Source organism: Cricetulus griseus, chromosome 2, assembly GCF_003668045.3.
Source record: "Cricetulus griseus strain 17A/GY chromosome 2, alternate assembly CriGri-PICRH-1.0, whole genome shotgun sequence".
Classification (NCBI taxonomy): Eukaryota; Metazoa; Chordata; class Mammalia; order Rodentia; family Cricetidae; genus Cricetulus; species Cricetulus griseus.
Window position 1 is genome coordinate 19,970,224 of NC_048595.1, and position 25,245 is coordinate 19,995,468.

Genomic DNA, 25,245 nt, shown 5'->3' on the forward strand with positions numbered 1-25,245 from the left:
TCATATCTTAAAACTCCCGGTTCATTCTTTTCAGTTCTGAACTATTTCAGTTGTGTTTGTGAATCCCTGCCTTGCATAACAGTCACCATGGACTGGGACAGTGGTCATGGAGCTCAGGGCAGATAGCGTGTCTACCTCATCTGTCTTAGCATGCCCTGGGTTCAGGCTCAGCACCAAACCTGGATGGACAGATGTGTGGGTGGGAGAATAGGTGTGTGCATGGATGGATGGATGGGTGGATGGATGGACGGACATACAGATGTACATATATGTTATGAGGCAGACAACCTTGGATTTGAAAACAGTCTTGCTGTATTATGAAATTCAGTGGTTCCTGTTCATTTGCTTGCTTTATTTTGGTGCTGGAGTTGAACCCAGGACTTCACATATGTTTTGCATGTGGTCTGCCTGTACTGTAAGCTACACTCTTAGCCCATGGTAGTTTTCTTTGTTTATGCTAGTAGTGGTTGGATTTATGTTCTTGCACATACTAGGTGAATGCTCATCGCTGAGATTCACCCTCCAATTTATAATGAGACTTTTCAATATCAGCAAGGTAAAGTAGCCGCCCTGTTGTCTGGCATTTGGAAGTTCTTAGTAAGCGACAGCGAAGATTGTCACCCACTCAGCTTCTGCTTGTAGAGTAAGCAGAGGAAAGGGGGTTCTTAGGTAATGCAGCTTGGTGTAAGTCATGACCACCCTGACTGCATGAGGAATATATAATCAATAAAATATGTTCGTTTTAACCTTGAAGGCTGATAGGCTGCTGCATGACACCCGAAGTTATTTTGGTAAGCTTTTTGTTGTTGTTGTTTTGCTTTTCGAGACAGGGTTTCTCTGTGGCTTTGGAGGCTGTCCTGGAACTAGCTCTCATAGACCAGGCTGGTCTTGAACTCACAGAGATCCTCTGCCTCTGCCTCCCGAGTGCTGGGATTAAAGGCGTGCGCCACCAACGCCTGGCTTATTTTGGTAAGCTTTTAGATAACTTATTTTTTTTTTGAGTAACATGGGAGGAACAGGCATGCTAACATCCAGGCCAGTCTCCTTCAATAGCCAGGTCCACCGTGTCTTCTGACAATCATGCAATTTCTTCTGAGCAGTTCCTGCCTCATGCCGGAGACCGAATCCTGATCACAGGGGCAGCCGATTCCAAGGTGCATGTCCATGACCTGACGGTAAAGGAGACGATCCACATGTTTGGAGACCATACAAACCGGGTGAAGCGCATTGCCACAGCACCCATGTGGCCTAACACGTTCTGGAGTGCCGCTGAGGATGGCCTTATCCGGTAAGGGTCTCTGCATGAAATGGCTGTGTCCTCTGCCGTGGTGCCTCTCCCTGCAGCGGAGAGGAAGTCCATCTCCCTGGTTCCAGTGTCGTGTGCAGTTGCATATTTACCTCTACTCTTTTCAGACAAAGCTGGTGCCCCTCCCCTTTTTTTTCCGTTTGGGGTGCTGGGCCTCAAACCCAGTGCCTCTTGCTTACCAGGTAAATTTTCTACCACTGGGCCAAACCACCACCAGCAGCCCTTTTCATGGGCAGATTGGGTGTTGAGATGGTGTTGCTCTGCAGTCTAGGTTGTACTTGGGCTGGAGATTTTTCCTCGGCCTCTCAGGTATTGACGAGTGTGTTCACGCTCAGTCTGCCCCCACATGTTGTTTTGAGAGATGGTCTTTCTGTTACTCAAGCTGGGTCCCCCTCCGAGGATTTGCAGGCACACCCCACCGTGCTCTGTGCCCCTGCCTTACTTTAACTGTCTCCTCCAATGCAGCCTCACAGCTCTCCCGCCCTTCTCCCTCCCTCGTGCATTAACTGGCTATCCCTTCCGTTCCCTTACCGTCTCTTTGCTGCTGTAGAGATCCTTCTAAGTGACATGTAAACTCATAACAATGCAGTCACAAGCAGGCCTCAGAAGCCAGACAGAACAGGTCAAATCCTAGTTCCCTCAGTTTTAAGTCTGAAAAGGCCACTTTACCCCTGAACTTTATAGCTTCTTCATCTCTAAAATAGGAATAATCATAATAGCCCCTTTGTTGATGTATGACAGTTAAGAACATACATGTAAAACACACAGCGCTTGAAAGACAGCTTCAATGGCATGTTCAGGGCCAGCCGGGAGAACACCAAGCAACCTGAACGTGAGGTAGAGCCCTGAGGGCCTGGGCATGGTCACAAGCAGTGCGGGCATCCTGGCAGTGCATGATCTTAGGCTAGGCCTTCAAACAGATGAGATTCGGATGGGCAAGAAGGCAGCGTGGATTCGCCACACCAGCAGGCTTGTAACAGGCAGGGACAGAGTAGTATAAAAGATAAAGAATGCTGTGCTGTAGGCTGGGGACACTACTCAGTAGAAGAGGGCTCACTTAACGTGCTTGGAGCCGTAGAAGGGGACAGGGGAGAGAAAGGCTGTAGTTACAATTGGCCCACAGAAAAAGCTGAGGAATACAGGGTATGTGAAATGGGGTCTTAAAAATGAGACTGTGGAGTTTGATAAACGTAACACTCAGGCTGCAGGTATCAAGTGGCTGAGCAATGATGCCAGACTCTTTTAGGAAGAGCATTCCAGTTAGGATGGCCTAGAAGGACAAGGCAACTGTATGAAGCTGTTCGAGACAGCTAGGCAAGAAATGAGTGTTGGCACACACCCCACTCTGGAGGTGTAGTGGTAGCAAAACAATGACCCTTTGGAGCATCAGGAGTGTGCTGCTACTGTTTTGGGCTTTTCCTTTGCTGTGCGCTGGGGCTGTGCAGCTGGCCCTGGCCTTGGTATCCATAGGCAGCTCTCTGGCTGTCCTGGAACTTACTCTTTAGACCAGGCTGACTTCGAACTCAGGGAGATCTTGCCTCTGCCTCCTAAGTGCTGGGATTAAAGGCATGCACCACCACCGCCTGGCTAGTTGATTAATTTTTAAGACAGGATCTTCCTATGCATCCCAGGCTTTCGTCAAACTATATATATATATATTAACCTAAGGGGTTAATCTAGCATAAATCAGGAGGCGAAGGATCTCTGTGAGTTCCAGGCCAGCCTGGTCTACAAAATCTAGTTCCAGGACAGCCAGAGCTAAACAGTGAAACCCTTTCTCAGAAAACCAAAAGCAGAAGAAGCCTGTTGTAGAAAACTGGCTGGCAGTAGACACCATCTCCCCATGCATTACAAGGGCTTGGTTTCTCCCCTGCTTTCTGCCTGAGAACCCTAGCCACTAATTCTGTCCTCTCTCACAGCCAGTATGATCTTCGGGAGAACAGCAAACACTCAGAGGTGCTGATTGATCTGACGGAGTACTGTGGCCCGATGGTGGAGGCCAAGTGTCTCACAGTCAATCCCCAGGATAACAACTGCCTGGCAGTAGGGGCCAGTGGGCCCTTTGTGAGACTCTATGACATCCGAATGATCCATAACCACAGGTGCGACCCGCAGCCTTGGGGGCAAGACACTGGGAACACTCTGTCCTGTCTCTTCAGAATTTGCCTGTAATCCCTTCCCGTGAATCACTGTATGTGTCCTGTAGTTATTCCATTGTTGGTGTCCGTACAGAGTAGTGGTCTTTTTAATGACATTTTTTATGGGGGTGGTGGTGGGAGGGGGGAAGAAATAGGCTCACAGGTGCCCCGGTGCACATATGTGTAGAGGTCAGAGGACCTTTAAGGGAGCTAATCCTCTGATTCCACCGTGTGGGTCCTGGGGGTTGCACTCAGGTCATCAGACTTGGCAAGAGGAGCCATTTTAGCAACCCCAGAGTTAGTCTTTGGCTTTTGTTTTTTTCCCCCTCCCTTGTTTTTTGTTTTTGAAATAATGTCTTGTTATGTAGCCTTGGCTGGTTTAGAACTCACTGTGTAGACCAGACCTTGAACTCATAAAGACATGCCTGCACTCTGCTCCCATGTGCTGGGATTAAAGGCACATGCCACTAATTATTGTGGTCCGGGGATTAACCTGGGACCTTGCACATGCTAGGCAAGTGCTCTACCACTGACTACATACTTGTCTACATTTTATTTAAGAAAGAAAAAATAGAGTAGGGCTAGAGAGATGGCTCAGTGGTTAAGAGCTGCTCTTACCAAGGACCAGCATTTGGTTTCCAGAACCCACATGGTAGCTCATAACTCTAGCTACTGGGGATCTGACATCCTCTTCTGGCCTTTTGGGTACCTGCACTCACATACTCATACCCTATGTGACAGACATAGTCACATAATTTTTAAAGTAATTTTTAGAAAGATTTATTTATTCATTTATTTATTATGTATACAGTGTTCTGCCTGCACACCAGAAGAGGGCACCAGATCTCATTACAGATGGTTGTGAACCACCATATGGTTGCTGGGAATTGAACTCAGGACCTCTGGAAGAATAGTCAGTGCTCTTAACCACTGAGCCATCTCTCCAGTCCCAAAATAGAGTATTTTTAAAACAGAAAAGAAAAAGTAAAATCGAGAATGATGGCACACTACTGTAATCCTAGCATGCGGGACAGAGAGAGGGAAGGACCAGAGGTTCAAGGGTCTGAGGTCAGCCTCAGCTGATGAGGCCCTGTCTCAGGAAAGATAGACAAAAGAGCGTGGGCTGTCTCTGACCTGAGCGATCGCTACAGCCTTGGCTTTTCCTGATCCTAGGACAGGTCCAGCCTGCTCTACTAATGATTATGTCCACAGCCTTCTAAAGAGCAAACATTGGAGTTGCTTATGGCAAGAAGAGAGAGACTTTCTGTAGCTCTGGGGACATAACCCTGGGTGTCCTCTATGGAGTGTGACAAAGCTAGTGTTTTAACCTGTCTGATTTTCCTTCCCCTCAGAAAGAGCATGAAGCAGAGCCCTTCTGCGGGTGTGCACACGTTCTGTGACCGGCAGAAGCCCCTCCCGGATGGGGCAGCACAGTATTACGTGGCAGGTAGGCTCATCCTGGCTCTCCACTAGACCTTGGCTCTTTCTGGGGGCTGTCCAGGGAGGCAAAGGGGAGCAACAATCAAAACCACGGGTTTTAGAATTAGACGGAGCTGGACTTTACTCCTGACTTGTGATTGGCCAGCTGTGTGATGGTCAACAAATCATGTAACCCTGATGAGTTTCTTCTCTGTAAAATGGGATTATGATCCCAGAACTCTAGAGGCTAAGGTAGAAGGTTCAAAATCACAAGATTGCTCCAGACTAGCTAGTAAGTGTGAAGCCAGTCTGGACTACAGAGTGAGATCCTGTCTCACACAGAGAATGACTAAATAAGAGAATGGGCGGAAGCTGCTGACCCATTGCCTATACCAAGGGCTCAACACTTGTCTCTGCCTCCATGGTGAAGTTGATTGCTAGCATTTTCAATTTTCCTGTCTTTACTCTGTCCCCTGCCTCTTTAAGCGGGGATGGAAGTCTCATCCTAGGGTTATTGTATTCTTCTTGGCAGGTCACCTGCCAGTGAAGCTGCCTGACTATAACAGCCGCCTGAGAGTGCTGGTTGCCACTTATGTGACTTTCAGCCCCAATGGCACAGAGCTGCTAGTCAACATGGGAGGAGAGCAGGTAGGTCCAACTGCCTGATGAGACGCTCCCCGCCAGGAATCTGTCTTAGCAGAAAAAAGCAATAGGTTCCTTGTAAATGACATTGTGACATGTGAAGGTAACATGGCATTATGTAGATTACCACAGAGTTACCCTAACTCAGTCTTTTTATTTTCCTTTTTTTTTTAAATAAACTAGACAGATACGATGTTTTGGGAGGCAGAGGCAGGCGGAGCTCTGTGAGTTTGAGGCCAGCCTGGTCTCCAGAGCGAGTGCCAGGATAGGCTCCAAAGCTACACAGAGAAACCCTGTCTCGAAAAACCAAAAAAAAAAAAAAAATGTAGGCTATGGTCTGCTTCATTTTTTCTGCCATGAGGAAGATGGATCCTCAGGTAAAAGTGCTTGCTGTTTGGGGTTGGAGAGATGGCTCAGTGGTTAAGAGCACTGGCTCCCAGCACCCACCTGGCAGCTCACACTGTCTGTAACTCCAGTTCCAGTTCCAGGGGATCTGAAGCCTTCACACCAATGTACATAAAATACACATTTTTAAAAAGTGCTTGCTGTTGAAGCCTGACAACCCAGGTCTCAAGGTAGAAGGAGGAAACCAACTCTCAAGTTGTCTTCTGGGACCAGAGATGGTGGCGCACACCTTTAATCCCAGCAGTTGGGAGGCAGAGGCAGGCGGATCTCTGAGTTTAAGACCAGCCTGGTCTACATCTCAAGTCCCAGACTAACCAGAACCATGGCAAACAAATGGGAAACGTTGTCTTTGACATCCACAACATGTACTGTGGCATGTGCACGTCTGCGTTCACATGTACACAGTACACTCACATCTTAATGACAAGGAGAGCTAGGGATGTTAGTCACTCGATAGAGTGCTTGCCTAGCATGCTCAAAACCCTGAGTTTGATCCCCACATAAACGGAGTAAACCAGGTTTGCTGATATATGCCTAAAACCCCGGTATACAAGAGTTAGACACTGGAGGATCAGGAGTTAAAGGTCATCCTTGGTCACACATAACAAGTTCTCAGTGAACCTAGGATTCATGAAACCCTGTCTGACCGGTGTGTGTGGGGAGGGGCATGGGGGCTAGGTTTGGGGGCACCTGCAGTTTTAACAGTTAGAAGCCTGATGCGGGAGAAGGAAAATTCAAGACCAGCTTCAATTTCATACTTAAAACCTGCCTCCAAAAAAGGAACAAAATTGATATACCCATTCTGAAATGCTAACCTGCTACTTTACTAGTTGTTTACAGTGATTTCAGGCAACTAACTGTCTGTAATTCCCCGAGCCTCAGTTTCCTCTCCTGCTGTTTTCTGGAAGGAAATCCTTGAGGCTCAGAGCTCAGCCAGGCTGTGATCTAGGGCCAGCTTTGCCAAGTGTTACTTGATATGCCAATGTGCAGAACCCCCTGCTCATGTGTTCTCAACTCAAGATGTGTACTAAGCCGTGTAGGCTCCATCTCCAGTCAGGGAACTAGCTCTGGCTGTGGCACTAGAATCAAGCACACATCCTCCCCCCCTCAGGCCGACCTGAAAGTGAGGCAGTGACCCATTACAAAGCAATGTGTAAACACACAGGAACCAGAGGGGCTGGAGCCAGGGTGAGCGCCTGGCCTGAGGGCGCATGACAATGAGTGGAAGGCCTAGCAGAGGAGTCAGGGGCAGGCAGACCTGATTTGAGTCTGGCTATGCCGTCTCCTGCATTTCATCTAAGGAAAGGCTGATGATATTAATAGGCTCTTCATTTAACTTCCTGGAGCAAGTCCATATAGAATATTTAGCAGAATCCTGGAACAAAATAAGCATTGAATAACACTCAGTTAAGTATTAACAACAGATAATGTTTACTTACAAAGAGAAGTGATTGACGGTGTCACTTTTAGTAACTTTTCTCTGAGGCCTCAGTATTGCCGTCTCTGTTCTTTGAGGACCTTTCTAATTTAAATATGTGCTCCCAAGTAATTTCCAGCCAGGGCTTTTGAGCACATCACCCAGCTACCCCAGGAGTCAAAGCTAGGAGTTCTGTGCTTCAGGCTCAGTGCAGGGAAACACCTGGCTAGTTCCATGGCTCCATGCTCAGTGCTCTCTGTGAGTTAAGGACCTTGGTCTTAAAAGCTGCCAAGACCTTGCCAGTGCTTCAGCCACACCCTTGCCTCATGGTCTCCATCCCTTCTCCACACCAGGTGTATTTGTTTGACCTGACTTACAAGCAACGGCCATATACCTTCCTCTTGCCTAGAAAATGCCATCCAGTGGGTAAGTTCTCCTTTAGGGAGCCTATGCTGAGGAGGGTGGGATCCTGAGTACTGTCACCTCTGTGGAGAAGGAAGTCTACTGGTTACTCTAACTTGTGTCAATGTATTCCAAAAGGAGCAGGTCTCCACAGTGACCTTGTCAGAAGGATCACAAAAGGACAGAGATCTGCCCAAGGCTTTGCACCCTGCCCCTCAGGAAGATGGGTTCTTCCAGTGGCTTGGCTCTTCAGAATTTGAAGTCTTTCCCCTTCTCATCCTGGTCCTTAGATTTCTTTCTGTGGGTTACAGCTGATACACACACCACTCCCCAACCCTTCCTTATTCCCTCTCCAACCTTAGCTGTGGGAAATGTCAGATAGAAGCTATGTCCTCTTTAGCCAGCAGAGGGCGCATGGGCTTTTCTTTACACCATTGCCTGCCTGTCCTGATTTGTTTTCTGGGTCTGGGTTTGACCTGGGAGAATAGTCTCACAATGGAGCCATCAGAGCCTATGATGAAAGCCAAAGGGATAGAGAGAAATGAAGCCCTCCTCCTGAGTTGTCACTGTTACTTTCTTTTCATCCTGCCAGAGGTCCAGAACGGCAAGATGCCTACTAACGGTGTGTCCAATGGCGTGTCTAATGGCCTACACCTTCATAGCAATGGCTTCCGGCTGCCAGAAAGCAAAGGGTGTATCAGGTGAGACTAGCTGACCTCTGTGACCTTCCATTTCTTAGTTACAGCTCATGGATGGGAGGGAGAAACATGTCCTGTAAACATCTCTTCTGGGGGCTGGAGAGATGGCCCAGCAATCAAGAGCATGTGCTGCTCTTCAGAGGGCCCAGATTCCATTCCCAGAACTACAAATAGACAGGCGTAGCTCCATTTCCACGGGATCTGATGCCCTCTTCTGGCCTCCTCAGGCACTGCACACACATGGTGCACAGACATTAACATAGACTAAGCACCCATAACACAAAAATAAATCTCAACAAAAATGCAAAACACCCCCACACATCCCTGCCTTCCTCCTGACCTGAACCCAGATGGAGATTGGACCAGAGAGGCTTCTTAGAAAGTGGCCAGTGTCCCTAAGGCAGTCTCTACCTGGGAGGCTGCCTGTCCTCCCCAGACGCTAGGGTAAGGGTCTGGAGACTAGCTGCCTCTTAGCATTGTGCCTTCTCTCCCACCCGGTTATCCTCCCTGTTACATGATTTCCCGTCCCATAGCATGTGCCAGCCTCACACTTTCCCAGCCCTCTGTTGGGCTTGGATACATAGATGCTGAAATTGTCTAGTCGATGAGAAGACCTGGACTCTTCATAGAGAGTCATAGGAGGAAGTCAGATGGTCGAAGGTTAATTTGGCGTGGTGGCAGGTAACACCAGTGCCTGGCACCTAAGCCCAAGCATTTGACGAGTAATGGCTATGTACCTGTCCAGATGACCTCACTCCCGCTTGCTGGCTCACTGGGTAGCAGTGAAATCCTAGGGTCCACAAAGCCATGCGTGACCCTTGGGCAGCACTACCAACCTTTAACTGGTTTGACTTGGCTCTTCTTCCCTCATAGCCCCCAGATGGAGCTGCCCCCATACCTGGAGCGTGTGAAGCAGCAAGCCAATGAAGCCTTTGCCTGCCAGCAGTGGACCCAGGCCATTCAGCTTTATAGCAAGGCTGTGCAAAAGGCGCCTCATAACGCTATGCTCTATGGAAACCGAGCTGCCGCCTACATGAAGCGCAAGTGGTGAGTGGGCACGGCAGAGGGACCTGGGTCAGAACCAGGGCTGCAGCAAGTGGGCCACGGAACCAAATGGCTAAGGTGTCCAGAGAAGGTGGCATCGGCGGCCTGCTACCTTTGGGGCTTCTTGAATGTAGGCCACTCCTTTCCACCTCTAAGGCCGAAGGTAGCTGGGTCCGTGTTTCAAGCACATTTAGTGGTGCATATTCACAAGAAATTCACAGTGCTTTGTTAGGAAGTGTGACTAAAGTAGGGTTTAAGAAATTGTTGATATAATTATTAGAGAACTAGACCTTGGAAGAACAAAGGAGTCTTGGTAGATGGAACTGAGGAGCTTGATGAACTCAGTTTTTATCTTCCTAAAATGATGCTGCAGCTAAATGGCTCTGCATTTGTTTTCTGGGTTCTTAGACCCACCCACTCGGAGACCTCAGATCTGAAGTCAAGTCTAGATTATGTTGGGATCACTGGCTGGTGGGAAAGGAGTAGGTCCATATCCTAGGCAGCCCCTCAGAAGCCATCAAGGCCTCAGGCCTGCCTGCAGTACCGTCAGACAAGCAGGCAGGCGGACCCCCATCCCCCAGCCAGGGCCAAGACTAGAGATGGATAGAGCTGGGCCCACAGCCATTTCTGCTCCGTCTGGCATCCGTCGGCTCTGCCCAGACAGACAGGCCAGCTGGTGTGCCATCGTCTGGCTGAAACTAGGCAGGCCTGGGGAAGCTTAAGAAACCCACCAAGTAAGCAGGTGGGGGTGGGGAGGGCGCCACACATGCAGAAGTCAGCTTAAGCATCCGGACTTTCCCCAGGGATCCAGTAGCACCCAATTCAGAAGAGGACTATTTGGGGGTCATCTGAGGTGTGTCACCCCTCTGTTCCAATGGTTGGGCAGAATGTGGCAGTCCTCATCTCCACTTGACTGGGAGCTCTGCATCATGTCGGTATTTTTGCTGAGAAAAGTTGATTGCCTGATTCACAGCTTGTTTTCTGAGCTCCTACTATGTGCTAGGTACCAGGGAAACAGAGTTCTGTCACTCTGAGACCCTGTGCCCTGGAGTGCCCAGCTGCTGGACAAGGATAAAGTCTGTGACATAGTTCAGCATGAAAGATAAGAAAGATGCAGGACGCAACGAGCCTGGTTAATGGTCAGGTAAAGTGCTGTGGACATGAGGAAGAGTTGCCTCACCTCAGCTCAGGACCAGGGAAGCCTCCGAAAGATGTGGTGTCTGAATGGGCTCCAAGTGTGGGCAGCTTACACAAGGAGACGAGGGGGAGGAGAGGACTGTGGGGAAGGACATTGCAGGGAGATGAAATGGTGTGAACAAAGGCGTGAGGGCGGGGGACTGACTGAAGAGCCTGCTGCAGAACAGCAAATCCATTTGGCTGAAGCAGAGGGTTCTGGAAAGGACTGGCAGGGGATGAGTCTGCGAGGTAGCCTGGGGCTTGCCTGGAAAGGGCTTGGAATGCAGAGGGTGGCATTTGGCCTTGATTCAGTGTGTGCCGGGCAGCTACTGGAGAGATCTGAGCAGGGTTGTGCAGAGGGCTGTCTTTTCAGGGAGACCGATCTGCCAGTGCATCTAGGATGGTGAGTCCTGGGGCCAGCCTGCTCTCTTCCCCTCCCCCCCCCCCCCCGTCCCCCCCCCCGTCCCCACATGCCTGCCAGTGACCCCAAGAATGTCACATTCTGTCGCAGGCCAGTCTCCCCAGGGCTACCATCTGCTCCTGGAAACAGACCACCCTCTGGCTCCTGGCTGGTCTCTGGTCTGGCTCTTGCTAGGAGCTCAGAAGGGGCACCTTGCAGGCAGTAATTGGGTTTCCAAACAGCGCCTGCTTCTTCGTCATAGCCTCTCATTCTGACGCAGAGCACACCATCAAAGCAGCTCTGTTTCCTCCCTGCCCCACATTGCTTAACTGTTGGTTCCTAGTCCCAGTGGCTGCTCCAAGGGCTGGATGTTCCTTCTGACTACCTGGCAAGAGGAGAGTCAGAAGCATCTTCTATATAGGCTGATTTTGGCCATACAGGAATACTGTGAACTGTGCCGTTAGCCTTATGATAGGCCCACCCCAGCCCAGTTGGAAGTGGGGGAGGGGGGCTTCAATTCCAAACACTGAAGAAAACCAACAAATGCATGTCTCTAAAGAGGAAAGTGGCCCTCATTGCTGCTTGACTGTACAGACGAGAGGCAAAGAGGCAACGGGGGAGGCATGCCTCCTGTCTTGGCTCAGCGTAGGAACATGAGGGCTTTTCCCTTTCCCCTCTCCAGTAGAAAGCATCTCCACTTCCCTTTATCCATACTTTCCCTTTGGAGAAACGAGTAGAGAGGATTTGGAGCTCCTGGCGAGCACAGCCCCCTCACCATCAGCTTCCAGAGAGCTGACTTTGCCAGACAGCCAGGCCCCATCCTCCAGCCCCAGGAGGTGGAGGCCACAGCTGCTGCAGATCAGTCAGCCAGGACAGAGGGGGGTCTGGCTGAGGGAGCACTGCCTGCTGGTCAGACCCTGAGCCCCCGGCCTAGCACTTCTGGCTTTTCCAGACCACAGAACTGTCCTTGAGGGCCCCCTGCCTTGGACATAGCTTTGAAGGCCAGCAGGGGGATTTGAGGAGGTGGATGAAGGAAAAGAGAAGGAGGGCTTGGGGAGTCTAAGGTGGGCAAGATGCCAAGCCTTCTGCTGCAGAGCTGCGGGTGCCTGAGGTGAGCTGTGCACAGTTGCCGTCTGTGCCCGGCAGAGGGCAGCCCAACACTGCTTTTTACTGTCTCAAACCTCAGGGTTCCTGGCTTGCTCCTTAGCTTGCTCCATCTCCCAGGGAGGGAGTACCGGGCTAAGCCAAGGCTTCATTTCCATGTCTCCTCACTCTAAAGTCTGTTAGAGGTGAGCTGGAAGTAGCCACAGAAAATGGAGACTGAGTGGGAGCCTTGTGCTTGCTACATGGCCTCACCTCTAAGCTGCTATTCCTCTATCTTCCCAGGGATGGTGACCACTATGACGCCCTCCGGGACTGCCTCAAGGCCATCTCCTTGAACCCTTGCCACCTGAAGGCACACTTCCGTCTGGCCCGATGCCTCTTTGAACTGAAGTATGTGGCTGAGGCTCTGGAGTGCCTGGATGACTTCAAAGGGAAGTTCCCAGAGCAGGCCCACAGCAGTGCTTGTGATGCATTGGGCCGGGACATCACAGCTGCCCTTTTCTCCAAGAATGATGGTGGTGAGTGCTGAGCAGAGGTTGCTGTGGATTTCTTCCTTAGGGCTACAGGATCCCGAAAGGACGTGGTTCTGTGTTCCATCGGGAAGCCCTGGCTTCAGATGCAGATTCAGAAAACCCTAGGGCCTAAGACATAAGACAGTCTGCTGATCCCCGAAACCCAGTTTCCACACCTGAAGGGACGGCAGCCAGCACCTCCCATTGAAAGCCTCTGTTGAGGGTAGTGAGAGCATTCAAGATGCCAGGTACAGAAGTCATCTGAGCCAGTCAGGCTATGTGGACTCCAGCTGGGCCTTCCCACCTGTTTCCAGACTGGGCCGTGGCAGCTTACTGGGCTGAGGGGCAAGTGGTATTTGTTGCCTTTGTTTCAGTCTTGCAAGAGTGGCAGACACGGTGGCTAGGGCATCTGTGATGCCTTAGTTCTCAGCTCAGCTCCCCCGGGTAGAACTGTGTGTGTGTGGCCATGCATACAGCATAGCCTCCAGACCAGTGCCACCTAAGCGCACACAGAGCCTGCCCAGTTCCTCTTGCTAGAGTTGTAGGGAGAGCTGGGGTGTGGTAATATGGACTACAAACATGGAAAACGGTCTCGCTGGAGGGAGATGCCTAGCGCAGATTTGTTCATTCAGAGAATACTGTTAGGCTGAAAGCAGTGGTGCTTATCCATGCAGCCTTCTCAGTTTCTGGAGTGAGGGTGGAGGTGGGCAGCCACATGTCTCCAGCATTGGACTGCAAGCAGACAGAGCTAGAGGAGCCAGTGAGCATGTGGGGGAAAGCCTCTCACCTCTCCTTGATCTCTGCCTCCAGAGGAGAAGAAGGCAGCTGGTGGCGGTCCAGTTCGCCTCCGCAGCACAAATCGCAAGGATTCCATCTCAGAGGATGAAATGGTGCTACGGGAACGGAGCTACGACTATCAGTTCCGCTACTGTGGCCACTGCAACACCACAACAGACATCAAGGAGGCAAACTTCTTTGGCAGGTCTGAGGCCCGTATCACAATTGGCAGCAGGAGTTTGTGGGCTGTGGCCACTCATTGCCTGGCCCGCCTTTGTGGCCTGCCCTTGGGTATCTCTGCTAGGCTCTGTTTGTCTGTTCGGTGAAGCCAGCCATGTACCGCTCAGGAGTCACAGCAGACTGCCCTGAATGCAGCATCCAGCACTGTGCTGGAGCAGTCTCCTCTGCCCCTCCCGACTCTGTCTCCTATCCCAGAGCTTGCTTGCTTTATCTGGGCAGTTGGAGCTTTTCTCTGCTGCTGAAAGGGGAGGCAACAACTGTCAAAGGCTGGGCACCTCAGACCACTGTGCTTGGAACTGTGCCCTAGGTACTGAGGGACAGAGCCTGTATTCTCAGACACTGCCACCCTAAGCCCCATCCTTCCTTCGTTTATACCCTTTGGGTAGGTAAGGCACAAGGACATAAATCAAGCAAGTCTTCTCTGCCAAGATGAGGGCTCACAGTTATGAGGCCTGTGTTGTGGGTGGACTGTAGGATTTGATAGCTGGACCCAAGAAGTCTTGGAGTTCTGAGTGAGCCTTAACTAGATGAGGGTGTTCTTAGAGACCTAAGCGATGGATACAAGAGTTAGTCCAACACCAAGGAGGTAATGGTGTACCTTGGGGATACTGTGGTACCATCTTGGAAGGACCCAGAGAATCACTGATATTGGGTGTTTTGTTGTTATTTTGTTGGGGTTTTTTGTTGTTTTGTTTTTCTGGACAGGGTTTCTCTGTGTAGCCCTATCTGTCCTGGGACTCTCTGTAGACCTGGCTGGCCTTGAATTCACAGAAATCCACCTGTCTCTGCCTTCCGAGTATTAGGATCAAAGGTGTGCTCAGTCCTCTACCCCAACTGATGTTGAATTTTCATACAGTAATGACTAGTACCTGTAGTATGGAGGAGGAAGACCATTTGCCTAGGAGAGTTCTGAGTCAAGGGTAGCTCCTTGAGTGTGGGGGACTGAGTGGTCCCAGGCTTCGCCGTTTCCCTCAAGCCTTTACTTGAGGCTTTAGGCCAGTCTCCCACCTGACCTTCCTGCCATTTGTCCCCTGCCAGCAACGCTCAATACATCGTCAGTGGCTCTGATGATGGCTCCTTCTTCGTCTGGGAAAAGGAAACCACCAACTTAGTCCGAGTGCTCCAGGGGGATGAGTCCATTGTCAACTGCTTGCAGCCGCATCCCAGCTATTGCTTCCTGGCCACCAGTGGCATTGACCCTGTTGTGCGACTCTGGAATCCACGGCCAGAGGTGAGGACACAGGCAAGGTGGCCAAAGCCAGACAACAAGGAGCGTAGGGACTGTGTTTAGAGCCTCGGGCTGAGCTTCAGTGCTGGGGAAGGGAATGAGCCATATAGCCTAGAAGCTGCTGGGAAGGTGGGAACCCCGGGCCCAGGAAGTCCTAAGTACAGTGGGGCATTTCTGGGGTGAGACTGGCTTTCACAGTCTTGGAACATCTCCTTGAGCTAGATGTGAAGGTGAAATACCCATCCACCAAGAGCAGGTATGCAAAAAGGAAGACAGGACTGGACCAGCCTCTCAAGAGAGTGCCCTAAGCTCCCCAGAGGCCTTTCTCTTCAGAAGCTGCTCTGAGGTCTGACTCAAGTCTCAGTGAGGTCCACAGACTTTGGAGTCTGAAAACCTTAAGTTTGAGGTCTACCCCTTTCATTCACTGCCTGTGAGACTTAACCATGGGGGTGATACAACTCCAAAGGATGCTGTGAGGTCTAAGAAGTGATTCCTGTGCAGTCTTGTCCACAGAACACTTAGGCCAGTGTGGCCTCCTTTGCTGTCAGTGCCAATGAGCAGGTGAGCCTTCCAGAGGCAGCTGGCAGGCTGAAGGTCACACGGTAGATCTGAATCCAGAACTGACTCAATGTGACTTTTATAGACGGGACCCCCATAGGAGACTTCCTTAAGAGAGAAAAGACAGGCCAGGCAGTGGTCGCACACACCTTTAGTCCCAGCACTCAGGAAGCAGAGGCAGGTGGATCTCTGTGAGTTCGAGTCCAGCCTGGTCTACAGAGTGAGTGCCAGGATAGGCTCCAAAGCTACACAGAGAAACCCTGTCTCAAAAAAACCAGAGAGAGAGAATATAAAGGAAGGACTGGGGGGGGGGGCTGTATCTGGCCCCCAAGCTGACATGTGCTCTCCCCATGCATTCCCATACCCAGATGTATTCCTGTGTACCTATCCCCTCCCAAAGTGTTTTGCCTAGTATGCCCCCTAGATACACACTGGTGTGATCTCTTGTCACATATTCTGAAGTGGGAATTCCCCCATGTATCCCGTATGTGTGGTCACCTCCCCAGCATGCGCCCCCTCCTATCCTGCTGTCCTCCCTCCTGAGCTCACTGGAACTGCCTTTTTCTCACAGAGTGAAGACCTCACAGGCCGAGTTGTGGAGGATATGGAGGGTGTCTCTCAGGCCAACCAGCGGCGCATGAATGCCAATCCCTTGGAGGCAATGCTGCTGGACATGGGCTACCGGATTACAGGCCTGAGCAGTGGGGGCACGGGGGCCTCTGATGACGAGGACAGCTCAGAGGGCCAGGTGCAGTGCCGGCCCAGCTAGATGGTCCTAGCCCATCCCCAGCCCTGTGCAGGAGATCAGAGGGCTGGGCTCTGTTTTGGTTTGTCTTCCCACCCCCATTTTTAATTTCCCCTGTTTTGTTTGTTAGTTTGGCATTGTGGGTGGGGATTGCTGCAACTTGCTGGCTTTCAGACTCTTGGGCTAATTGTCCCTTGACTGTCCCCAGCCCTGAGCAGAAAAGCAGGAGGGGAAGCCCCTCCGTCTGCCCTCACCTCCTGCTTCTGTGTCTCTGGAAGGCTCTGGCCCTTCTCAAAACCCCTTCTGCCTTCAGTGGGGAGGCAAGAGCCAGCCGAAGTTGTCTTCAAGGACTGTCCTGCCCTTCAGTTGGCAGCAGAGAGGGAGTGGAACTCCCCGCTGGCAACGGCTTGCCTTGGCCTATTGCCACTCTCGCTCCCGCCTACAGGGCTAGCTCCCCTGTGGTCTTTCTGGACAGTCCCTTCACAGCCACCAGTGTTAGGGTGGAAGCCTGGGAAAGATGGGAGCTCTGGAGTGGCAAGGTCAGGCCACCTGCCCTGGTGGCAGTGGAGCTTCCTCATCCCCTCCTGGACCTGGTTTCCTAGGCTGTCTCTGGGGGCTTTGCCTTTCCTATGATGTGACAGGAGGGTGGGGCACCTCATCCCCACCCACCTGCCCATGCAAGTACTTCTGCGCCATGGCCACTCTCCTGGGGTGCTCCTCGGCCTCACTGTGACCTTTCTGCCAGAGCTCCCAGCCAGGCCTACTCTGCTGAGGTGGCGCTTTCCTAAGGCCCCTTCTCACCCTCTCTGCCCTCCTTCCCACCCATGTGCTGAGCCGCCACCAAGACCAAAGAAGTGATGGCTTTTCTCTGTCCCCTGCTGCTTTGGGGAGAGGGGGTGGGAAAGTCCCTAGCTCAGCTATCCCTCCTTGGCAGCCCCCCAAGCTTTACACTGGACACAGCGGCCACTCCACCACCAAGCCTCCCTCTCCCTCTGCCCCCTTGGCTCCTGCTCTAGAGGTGGGAGTTGGTTCAACCCAGCCTCCCTGTGTGCTTCTTCTGGGCTGCAGCCCTCCAGCTGCAGCCTCCGGGGAGAAGTCCCTCCCTCCTCCCTCCTTTCTCCCTCCCTCCCTCGCCCCTTCCTCTGCCAGGTGCCTCCTCTCAGTCAAGCTTGTGAGCAGCCCTAGAGACAGGAGGCCATGTTAAAAGCTTTTCACAGTTTTAAGAAGACTGGGGGGTGAGGCTAGTGGTGGGGGGTCTGGCACCATCTCATTGCTTTAATCTCAGCGACACAGGTGGCAGTTTCTCCCCCTCCCTGCCCACCCCAGGTCCTCTCCCCACTCCTCTCTTGTAGCTTGGTAATGAAGTGTATTTATTGGTGAAGGAAACAGCTGCTGCTGCTGCTGGGACTTGCTCCCCTGTCTCTTCCTCATGACCTTTCTCAAGCCAGGGAGGGCGAGAGGGAGTGTTGGGCTAGGCCTTTGGGGCACAAGAACTGGCCAGGGTCCCTTTGCTTTCCTATGTTCAAGCCACCTGCCATTTCCTCCCTCCATGCCTCCTGTCTCCCACCCATCTGCCTAGCCTGGGCCCTGCAGTGTGGAGAGACACATAAGCCTTACTGTCCTCTGGGGGCAGGAGCCGAGCCTTTTTGTTGCTCTGCTCCCAGGAGAGTGAGGGTGACGCAATTGATTAAAACCATTTTGTTCTAGTTGTGACTGGTGGCATTTGTTGGGCTACATATGGGTCTTGAGTCCCTCCACTCTGTGGCTCTCTGACCTGGAGCAGCCGCACCCCTGCAGGATGAGATCTGCCTTGGGAGGGCCATCATGAACAGCGGCCACTGAGCCCAGCAGGCCGAGCACAAAGCCCAGTAATCAGCTTTTCGTCTCTGGCTTTCTCCCTGTGAAATGAGGGATTTCAAATCTTAGTCGTTTTTCAGATTATCTAAACTAGAAGCTGAATCAGAAATACACATTCCACCCTGGGATCCAAAAGGTGCATGTTTCTTGTCTACGTATTATAAGGAGCGAATGTTTTACACAGCAGTGTTCCCCTTGCTACATGCCCTGTGTTCTGTGTCCCTTTCTGTTTTACTACAGAAAAAAATTCTAGTTGTAGCATACTAAATGGATTTCAGAACCCACAGGTGTCCCCCCACCCAGCATCCTATATTGTGTGATTTCCTAATCTAGAAGATTCCAGAATTTCTCAGCTCACACCATTTTCATGGAGTTTCCCCCACCCCCAAGCAAAGAATGGCTGAGTTCAATGTATGGTGTAAGTCAAATCACTTAAGAGTTTTTATGTCCTGGCAAATTAGTTATATTTAAAGAATAATGCAGATAAATTAGGAGACACTTGACAGGGTCTCTAGCTCAGGCAGCCTTGGATTTGGATGACCTTGAAAGGATCCCCCAGCCTCCATCCCCTGAGTGCTGGGATCACAGATGAACACCACCACCACACCCAGTTTATTGCATACTAGGTGTGAAACCCAGGGCATCGTGCATACTGGGCAAGCACTATCCACTGCGATACACCCCCAGCTCTGTCTTTTTCTTAAATAGCTGGTTACTGATGGGATCCATGTACTTGGGAGCTACATGACTTCTCAAACTTTTATTTAAAGCAAATACCACCACCCATCATTCCAATTCCACACTGATTTGTTGTTTTTATCACAGTGACTGCTCAAAACCCAACATTGTGTTTTTGTTTGAGACAGGGTCACTCTATTATGTAACCCTGGCTGTCCTGGTAGACAAAGCCACCTGCCTCCCTAGTGCCAGTATTAAAGGTGTGTGTTACTACACCCCCCCAAAGCCCAATTTTTTGAAATAATGTAGTCAAAAGCAGTGCAATGCAGTCTCATAACGAAACTGCAGACTACCACAAGTTGGTTGTTTTCTCCATGACCAGTAGGTATTGGTAGCTCTCAAATTTAAACTACTCCTGTTTGCTGTCGACAGGCTGCCAGGACAACATAAGGCCCCTTGATACAGTTTAGGGCTTGTAGTGCCACAAGAACAGTTCCACTTGAAACTTGAGAATCTATTCTGTAGCTGCAGAAGACCCAAGCTGGACTGACTGCTGGACCTTATCAGGTCAGGACACAGACTAGACAAAGACCCTGTGTCCCAAATTGAGTCTCCAGAAGCCTCAAGATAGTTCCAGATGATTTGAGAGAGGTACAGTGTCCCAGGGTAAGGAAATAATGCACTGTTGTGTTTCTCTGTGGACCCAGCTTGTAGATGGTGGGCAGGAGGGGCTAACTGGAGGATTCCATGTCCTCAGAGATACAGGTCCTGCAGACAAGGAGGAGCCATTAGAGTTTACCAAGAGGGTGCGTGAGCTGTTCAGTGGTTTTAAGCAATTGATCGTGCAGAGGACCCAGGCTTTCTACCCAGCACACACATCAACCACCTATAACTCCAGTTCCAGAAAATTGAGGGGCTGGACAGGGGATGACTTAATTGGTATGCGGCAGTAGTCCTAGTTCTGGGGCGGCAGGGACAGAGGATTCGGAGAGTTTGTCAGCCGGTTGGATAGCTGGGTTGAATTAGTGAGCTTCCAGTTCAATGCAAAGACCCTGTCTCAAAAAAGAGGGAAGCAATGGAGGAAGACAGCCAACAGCAAGCTCTGGTCTGCACACCTGTGTCTGTACCATGTACAAAAAAGCAGCACCGTTGCTTTGATCTGCTGTTTTGTCCCACTGAACTTCCTCTTGGAGGGGGTGAGTAGACGCAGAGTCAACGGCTCAGACTCTGGGAGACTGTAGCAAGCTCAGTTTATTTTAGGAAGGGTAAAGCCTGATATACCCCCACCCACCCAGGGGAAGGGAAAGTTGCAGCGCTGGCCTCAGGGTCTTTTCTTGGTGACTGGAGACTGGTGCAGGTTATCTAATGGCACACAGCTGTTGCTGGGAGCTCCTTGGCAGATGATTGGCCGAATTTGGGGAAGTTACTGCATGCTCAGATAGCCAGCTTAGTTCAGTTTAGGCCACAAACAGTGAGTTCCATGCACCTCTCCCTGGGTAGTTCCCTACTACTGATCCTTGCACTAGTCTGTATATTGGTCACTTCTTCATTGCTGTGACAGAATACCTGAGAAAACAAACTTAAAGCAGGAAATGTTTGTTTTGATTCAGGGTTTCATAGGCTGTGGGTGATGAATAGCTGGTCCCATTGCCTTTCAGCCGGTGGCAACGTAAAAATATGGTGAGATAAGGGGCAAAGGAAAGTTGCCCACCTCATAGTAACCAGAGAGAGAAAAGGGAAAACACCCAGTAACCTTTCTCCTCCAATCAGGCTTCATCTCTCTTTTTTTTAATTTATTTATTTTATATATAGTTTATATATAGTGTTCTGCCTGCAGGTCAGAAGAGGACACCAGATCTCATTATAGATGGTTGTGAGCCACCATGTGGTTGCTGGGAATTGAACTCAGGGCATCTGGAAGAGCAGTCAGTGCTCTTAACTGCTGAGCCATCTCTCCAGCCCCCTCCTCTCTCTCTCTCTCTCTCTCTCTCTCTCTCTCTCTCTCCTCGACAGGGTTTCTCTTTGTAGCTTCGGAGCCTATCCTGGCACTTGCTCTGGAGACCAGGGTGGCCTTGAACTCACAGAGATCCGCCTTCCTCTGCCTCCCAAGTGCTGAGATTAAAGGCTTGCCCACCAACGCCCGGCCCAGGCTTCATCTCTTAATAGCCCACAGTTGATGGATTAACAATTGAAGTTAGCAATACAAAGCCCTGATCACCTGTCAGCAGTGCCACCTAGCTGGGCATTTCTTATCCAAGCCACGGATAGCACTGTGATACATTTGTTATCATGAATGAACCAGTATTAATTGATACGGCACTGAAGTATGCTTCAGATATACACCATCACACTGACATACAGAGTAATTTGACTACTCCCAGAGTACACTGCTCACCTCTTCACCCCTCAGAAAGAGTGTTTGTTACAGAGACAGGGTCTCTCTGTCTAGCCCTGGCTGTTCTGGAATTCCCTCTGTAGACCTGGTTGGCCTTGGAACTCAGAGAATACCTGCCTGTGCTGGATTTAAAGGTGTGTGCCACCACTGCCTGGATACTAAAATTAAAAAACTTTAGGAGTGGGGTTGCAGAGGTGACTCGGCAATTAAGAGTATGTCTGCTCTTCTAGAAGAACAGAACAGAACACCCTCATTGAGCCACTCGGAGCTCTCTGACTCCAGCTCCAGGGAATCTGATTCCCTCTGGTGGTTTTCACAGACAACTGCTTACATGGTACACACACACACACACACACACACACACACACACACACACACACACTAATAAAATTCTTAAAATGTACAAGGTGACTACAAACATGCATATGCAAACACAGGATTTATGTTTTGAGACAGGGCCTCACTATGTTGGCTTGGCTGACCTGGAACTTACTATAATCCACAGCTTCTGCCTCTCAAGTGCTGGGACTACAGGCATGTGCCACCATGCCCAACTGTATGAAGTCTATATTATAAAAATTCAAAATTGGTAATATAAAATTAAATGGGCAGTGCTTCCTTTGGATAGGAAGATTCAACATTAATATGTCAACTATTTCTGACTTGCTCTATAACCTCAAATAATTTCCAAAAGTCCCAGCAAGTTATTTTATGAATATCAGCAGGATGCTTGCAAGGTTTGTATGGAGAGGTAAAAGATCTGCAATAGCCAAGACAATACTGAAAAATCAAGTTGAAGGAGCAGCACTACCCAACTTCAAGATGCACTAAAAACTACAGTAATAAAGACAGTCCAGTACTGGCAAGAAATGGTTAATAGACCAAAGGAATTAATAGTCCCCAAACAGACCCACATAATACAGATATTTGGTGAATGTCTATTAATAAGGTCTTTGGTGAAGGAGCAATCGGTTCAATGGAGAAAGTATAATCTTTCTATAGTCTACTTGCATAAGAACAACTGGACATTGTCATATCAAAAACTAAAAGCAATCTAAAGGTTTATTATATTTTTTAAAAGATTTTGTTTATTATGTATACAACATTCTGCTTCCATGTATATCTGCACACCAGAAGAGGGCACCAGATCTCATGGATGGTTGTGAGCCACCATGTGGTTGCTGAGAATTGAACTCAGAACCTCTGGAAGAGCAAGTCGGTGCTCTTAACCTGTGAGCCAATTTTGTGTATGTGTGTGCATGCACACCTGCATTCGGTTATGTGCGCCACATAGTGCAGGTAACAGGCCAGAAGGGGGCACTGGATGTCTTGGAACAGGAGTTAATGGTAGTTGTAAGTTGCCATGTGGGTGCTGGCATCTCTGCAAGAGCAGTAAGTACCCTTAACCTCTGACCTCTCTCACCAGTCCTTTAATGCCAGCACTCCCGAGGCAGAGACAGAGTGATTTCTGTGAGTTCTAGGCCAGCCTACTCTACAAAGCAAGTTCCAGGACAGCCACGGCCGTTACACAGAGAAACAATGTTTCAAATATATATACGAAAGATCTGGGCATGGTGGTTTATGCCTGTAACGCAAAACACAAGAGAGAGGTTGAGGCAAAACGATCCCAAGTTTTTGATCTGCCTGTGCTACACAGACCTTGTCAAAAATAGAGTAAAAATTTACAAGAAATAACAAAATCTGTGTGACCTTGGGTTTTGTAATAATTTTTTAGGTACAACATTAAAAATAAGATCAATGGCCAGGCATTGGTGCACGCCTTTAATCCCAGCACTCAGGATTAAAAAAAAATGAAAAACCAAACCTAGAGTTCCAGGCTAGCAAGTACTACATAGTAAAACCCTTGTCATTACAACATATCATTACAGAATAGTAAAATAGTAAAATAACAGAAAAGCCTACACATCTATCAGGATAGTTTAAACAAATGACAATACTAAATGCTGACAATGTGAAGCAATTATACTCTGATACATAAACAGAAAAAGGGCCTTTCTATGTAGCCTAGGCTGGCTTGGCCCAGGTTTATGAGCCTTCTATTTAAGCCTCCCCTATGCTGGGATTACAAGCAGTAACTATCACAACACCTAGCTAATATACTCACTTTTGAGGACAGTTTGAAGTTCTTTTCGTTCTTTTTGTTTTTGTTGTTGTTGTTGTTGTATTTTGAGACAGGGTTTCTCTGTGTAACAGCTCTGGTTGTCCTGCAACTCACTCTGTAGATCAGGCTGGTCTTGAACCCACAGAGATCCACCTGCCTCTATCTCTGGAGTGCTGGGATTTAAGGTGTGAGGCACCATCACCCAGCCAGTTTGCAGTTCTTACAAACTAAACATAGTCTACTACACAATCCAGACATACTCCTTGGTATTTATTGAAATGAGACTAAATCTATGTTAAAAACACACATGCATATGCATAAAAACACATACTTATTTATAGGTGTTTTGTTCATGATTGTCCAAACTGGAATCAACCAATATGTGCTTCAAAAGACCAGAAGATAAACTAGCTGCAACCATACAATGGAATGTTCCTGGAAAAAAAAGGGGGGGAGCCTTTTTTCATATGAATACAAATAAATATTAAGAAAATGAACAGTGGTGGCGCACGCCTTTAATCCCAGCACTCAGGAGGCAGAGACAGGCGAATCTCTGTGAGTTGGAGGCCAGCCTGGTCTACCGAGAAAGTTCTAAAACAGCCTCCAAACCTACAGAGAAACCTTATCTTGGAAAAAAAAATGGGCTGAAGAGATGGTTCATTGGTTAAGAGCACTAGCTGCTCTTCCAGACCACTGGCTGGGTTCAACTCCCAGCACCTATAAGGGAGCTCACAACAGTCTGTACCTCCAGTCCCCAGGAGAACCCATGCTCTCTTCTGGTCTCAGGAGTTTCCAGGCTCACATGTGAAGAGACACCATGGCCATGGCAACTCTTACAAAGAAAACACTTAAATGAGGCGGCAGCTTACAGTTTCAGAGGTTCAGTTCATCATCATGGCAGGAGGCATGGCAGTGTACAGGCAGATGCGGTGCTGGAGCTGAGAGTCTACTGATGGGGGAGGTCCTTCTGTATATGTTTCTCTTCTTGGTTGATGGATAAAACACTGTTTGGCCAATAGGCAGGCAGGCAGGAAGGATAGGCGGGGCTATGAGAGGACAGAGTGCGGAGGCAGGCAGAGGTAGAGATGCCATGCTGCCGGCGGAGTGACATGCCGGATTATGGGTAAGCCACAGCCTTGTGGCAATATAGAGATTAATAGAAATGGGTTAATAAAACAGAACTAGCCAGTAAGAAGCTCAAGCCGTCAGCCAACAGTTTATATTTTTGGTTGTGAGCCTAGCCTTTAACGGCTGAGCCATCTCTCCAGCCCTCAGCCAACAGTTTAATAATATTGCCTCTGTGTGCTTATTTGGGACTGAAGGTCTGCGGGACTTGGCAGGACAGAAACCTCTATCTTCATCCTTCATCTTTGTTTTGTTTTGTTTTGTTTTGTTTTTCGAGACAGGGTTTCTCTGTAGCTTTGGAGGCTGTCCTGGAACTAGCTTTTGTAGACCAGGCTGGTCTTGAACTGAGATCCACCTGCCTCTGCCTCCCGAGTGCTGGGATTAAAGGTGCGCGCCACCATCGCCGGCTCATCCTACATCTTGATAGGCAGACAACAGGAAGTGGACTGACTTACTGGGTGGTATCCTGAGCATAGGAAACCTCAAAGCCCACCCCAAGAGTGACACATTTCCTCCAGCAAGGGCATACCCACTCCATCAAAGCCACACCTCCTAACAGTGCCATTCCCTATGAGCTTATGGGGCCAATTACATTCAAACTACCACACATAAAATATTTTAATGGCTCTGCATTGGTGGCACACGCCTTTAATCCCAGCACTCGGGAGGCAGAGGCAGGTGGACCTCTGTGAGTTCGAGACCAGCCTGGTCTACAGAGCTAGTTCCAGGATAGTCTCCAAAGCCACAGAGCAACCTTGTCTCAAACAAACAAAAAAAGGGGGAAAAAGTTGAGTAAAAATAGCCTTAGTTTTGGGGCTGGAGAGATGTTTGAAGTCATGCTTGCCCCTGTGGCTGTC

General features: G+C 49.6%; 1 protein-coding gene across 5 annotated transcripts in view; it reads left to right on the forward strand.

The window, feature by feature from the left end:
* Wdtc1 (WD and tetratricopeptide repeats 1) overlaps nucleotides 1-17,917 on the forward strand; it is a 61,752-nt gene extending 43,835 nt beyond the window's left edge. For all 5 annotated transcript variants that reach the window (XM_027399568.2, XM_027399567.2, XM_027399570.1 and 2 more), the window contains 11 exons: nucleotides 1,101-1,288; nucleotides 3,226-3,408; nucleotides 4,797-4,891; nucleotides 5,396-5,511; nucleotides 7,681-7,753; nucleotides 8,322-8,430; nucleotides 9,301-9,474; nucleotides 12,434-12,669; nucleotides 13,474-13,645; nucleotides 14,719-14,911; nucleotides 16,038-17,917. In XM_027399568.2, the coding sequence (XP_027255369.1) occupies nucleotides 1,101-1,288; nucleotides 3,226-3,408; nucleotides 4,797-4,891; nucleotides 5,396-5,511; nucleotides 7,681-7,753; nucleotides 8,322-8,430; nucleotides 9,301-9,474; nucleotides 12,434-12,669; nucleotides 13,474-13,645; nucleotides 14,719-14,911; nucleotides 16,038-16,235 (1,737 nt within the window). In that variant the 3' untranslated portion in view covers nucleotides 16,236-17,917. The remainder of the gene's footprint in view (nucleotides 1-1,100; nucleotides 1,289-3,225; nucleotides 3,409-4,796; nucleotides 4,892-5,395; nucleotides 5,512-7,680; nucleotides 7,754-8,321; nucleotides 8,431-9,300; nucleotides 9,475-12,433; nucleotides 12,670-13,473; nucleotides 13,646-14,718; nucleotides 14,912-16,037) is intronic.
* Nucleotides 17,918-25,245: the final 7,328 nt, after the last annotated feature.